This window comes from Otolemur garnettii, unplaced genomic scaffold (assembly GCF_000181295.1).
Source record: "Otolemur garnettii isolate 467f Iridium unplaced genomic scaffold, OtoGar3 scaffold00038, whole genome shotgun sequence".
Lineage (NCBI taxonomy): Eukaryota > Metazoa > Chordata > Mammalia > Primates > Galagidae > Otolemur > Otolemur garnettii.
The window spans coordinates 5,523,790-5,527,531 of NW_003852433.1; the positions used below are offsets into that span (position 1 = coordinate 5,523,790).

Genomic DNA, 3,742 nt, shown 5'->3' on the forward strand with positions numbered 1-3,742 from the left:
CTTCTGAAATCAATATGAATTTGCTCTTCATTGAGAATGCTATAAAACATGGGTGACAGGCAGCCCCCGAAAGCAGTTGGCATGGGAACAGAGAGCTTGAAGAACCTGGAGCGAGGCCAGACAATTTAGAGGAGAGAAGAAGTAGAGGATGGAGGAGGTGAGGTCTGTTTTGTGTGCTGTACACTGTGGTCAGAGCCAGCCAGAGTTTCCACTATGACCTGCTCAGGACAGAGTCCTGGTGAGAGAGTAGATTGATTTATAGTGAAGTGTGGCAAAAAGGCAAATCATTTTGGAGTTGGGTAGGCCTGGGTTTGTATTTCACCTGTGCAGTTTTCTACCATAGGGAATTGGGCTCAATTTCTTGAGATTCTATTTTCTCATCTGTAAAATGGGCAAAAAACTTGCCGAGAGGAAAATAAAATGCTACTGTAGCTGCTAAGTCCTTGTTCCGGTGCAGGGTGAGGCTGACAAGTCCATTTAAGAGAAAATGGTGGTGGAGGCAGGTGGACTTGGGGTCAAATGCTGCCTCCTTCACCTGCTAGCTGAGTAACCTTGGGTAAGGTTCACCGCTTTGAGCCTCACTTTCCTTTTATTAAGACAATAATAGGAGCTGCTGTCCAGGGTGGCCATTATGATTAAATTAGATAATGCACATAAAAATAAATTAGCATAATGCACAGAACATAGTGTGAGATCAGCAAGAAGAGGGGATTATTTTGTCAATCTTATTCTCACCCGTCCCCAGCTGGGCACAGAGGAGGTTGTTGGTGCACATTGGCTCATATGCCTGCAGGGTTAATGTGTTCTTCAGAAAACAGATGACAATCCCAATTGGGTAATTTGAGGAGAGTTTAATAAAAAATTAATGCTGCCAAGACATATTTAAATAGTAAAATAGCCAAGAAAATTGTAGTTACATGAACTGTTTACAAATGTGTGGATGGGATATTGTATAACCGACATGGATGGTGCTGAACGTCAGAGCTATGTCAGCAGGGAACCATTGCCACGTGGAGTAGATAAGCGTCTCCGCACTTTCTTTCTGAACCACGGGACCTTGCAATGGCTCCCAGTAGAACAGGATGAGTGAACATCTCCCACTCCCATCTCATTTGTTTGGGGCTTGACCATGTGACTTGCTTAGGTCAATAGGATATGAATTAGGAAATGATCCCAGCAGGGGTTAGAAATATGATTGCACGGCTTGGCTCACCCTTTTGTACTTCTGTGATTTTTCCATGCAAAGAACATGTTCCTGGTATCTGATGGCCTCAGAATGAGGAGACCTACAGAGTAGATCCGAATCCAGCCGGCAGCCGGGAACAAGATCGCCTGAGACCAACAGCACCAAACCCAGCTAGGGATCCTTGAGCAAAACCCCGAATGTTTGCTCCTGTAGGCGCTGAGATTTTGAGGTTGTAAACTAACACCTGCCCCCACATGGGAAGGGGGGAGAGAGAAGCAGTTACTACATTGGACTATCAGAGAGGAGGTGCGGCCTCCCATAGAGGCCAGTAAACAGGAGGAGTTACTATCTGAGAGGAGGTGCGGCCTCCCATAGAGGCCAGTAAACAGCTCTCCCACATTTCATTTCCTCCCTTCTCTGTGCTTTCCACTAGTGAAGTCAAGTAGAAGAAGGGAGACTCTTGACAGAGTCACTAAGATCATGGTGAGCACAGCCCCGGGGGCTCAGCACCTGGTGGAGAAGCATGGAGAGTGGGTGCAGAGGGTAAAAGGACAGGACCAGTTAACTTGACTGAATTAACGAGTTCAGTTAAGAAGGAAGGACGTGGGACCTTTGTATTAAGAATTCACTGCACTGTTCCCCTTTGGATTTCCCCCTCCCCGCTTTTCTCACTTTCCAGGCTTGGTCACCCCTTTTCTTCCCCTCTCCCCCCTCCTTCCCATAGCCCCTTTCCCCTCCCCCCACCCTCTGCCCCGGGGCAACCCCAGTGGGGAAGAGCCCACCCCCAGCCTGTTTCTTACAGGTGATGCTGTTCAGGTACCGGACTCAGGGAGGCTGAGCATTTATTCTGGAGGCCATAGAGGCTACTGTATAGTATTGAAGAACATGTCTAACAGTAACACTACTCAAGAGACCCTGGAAATAATGAAAGAATCAGAAAAAAAACTGGTGGAAGAATCTGTAAACAAAAACAAGTTTCTATCTAAGACTTCAAGTAAGAAAGAAATTGAGAAAGAAAGTGAAGATACCAGTTTGAATCAGGAGACACAGGATTATGAATTCCTTTTTGACAAGAGGCAGGTAGCTAACCATGGTGGTGCCAGGAAAAGAGCCAAGTCTAATTCCAAGCTGAAGTTGGTGTGCAGCCTGGCAGTACGTGAAGAGTCCTCCGCCCCATGTGCTGATGGGCCGCTAGATACCATTCAATTGCACATCAGGTGCCCCTCTGACAAGGAGGAAGAAAAGTCTACAAAAAGTGTCTCTGAAAAGGAAGATAAGGACAGAAACAAAGAAAAAGTGCCACGAAAGATGCTATCCAGAGACTCCAGCCAAGAATATACGGACTCTACTGGAATAGACCTACATGCATTTCTTGTAAATACACTGAAAAAATCCCCAAGGGACAGAATGATGCTGCTAAAATTGGAACAGGAGATTCTGGAATTTATTAATGACAGCAGTAACCAGTTCAAGAAGTTTCCAAAGATGACCTCATATCACCGGATGCTATTACACCGGGTAGCTGCCTATTTTGGGATGGACCACAATGTTGATCAAACTGGGAAAGCTGTCATCATCAACAAAACCAGTAACACAAGAATCCCTGAACAGAGGTTCTCGGAACACATAAAGGATGAGAGGAATACAGAATTTCAACAAAGATTCATTCTCAAAAGAGACGATGCCGGTATGGACGGAGATGATAACCAGATCAGAGTTCCGTTGCAGGAAGGAAGGAGGAGCAAGTCAATAGAAGAGAGAGAGGAGGAATATCAAAGGGTCCGAGAGAGAATATTTGCCCGAGAGACTGGCCAGAACGGATATCTAAGTGACATCAGGGGGAACCGTGAAGGGCTGAGCCGCACCTCAAGCAGCCGCCAGAGCAGCACAGATGGCAAATTCAAATCCCTGGAGCCCCAGCCTTGGAGCAGCACAGCCTCTGATGGCTCTGTCCGGGGCATGCGACCCCCGGTCACCAAAGCCAGCAGCTTCAGTGGATTCTCTGTTCTCACTGAAGGTGACAGCATTGGCAGCAGCAAAGGTGGCAGTGCAGGAAGGATTTCCAGGCCAAGTATGGCACTAGGTGCCCCAGAAGTGTGCAACCAGGTCACCACACCCCAGTCTGTCCGGGGCCTTCTCCCTTGCACTGCCCAGCAGCGGCAGCAGCTTCCTGCTCTCCCACCCACGCCTCAGCAACAGCCACCCTTGCATAATCACACGGTCTCACAGGTAGATGACCTCAGCAATCCCTTTAGACGAATGAGTCTTAGCCGCCAAGGCTCTACTGAAGCAGCTGACCCATCCTCAGCTATGTTCCAGCCCCCATTTACCTCCCAGCACCCTCAGCAGACCAGCTTCATCATGGCTTCTGCGGGACAGCCCCTCCCCACTTCCTGCTATTCCACCTCTAGCCATGCACCACCTACTCAGCAAGTCCTGCCACCCCAGGGCTACATGCAGCCCCCTCAACAGATCCAGGTTTCTTATTATCCTTCTGGACAGTATCCTAACTACAACCAGCAATATCGACCTCTTTCTCACCCGGTGGCCTACAGC

The 3,742-nt window shown here is 48.2% G+C and overlaps 1 protein-coding gene across 1 annotated transcript in view; it reads left to right on the top strand.

Moving 5' to 3' along the window:
• The first annotated feature begins 2,013 nt into the window (after positions 1 to 2,013).
• Positions 2,014 to 3,742, top strand: part of LOC100954508 (R3H domain-containing protein 2-like) — a 3,256-nt gene continuing 1,527 nt past the window's right edge. The window contains 1 exon segment of the mRNA XM_023513306.1: positions 2,014 to 3,742. Within this exon segment, the coding sequence (XP_023369074.1) occupies positions 2,072 to 3,742 (1,671 nt within the window). The 5' untranslated portion in view covers positions 2,014 to 2,071.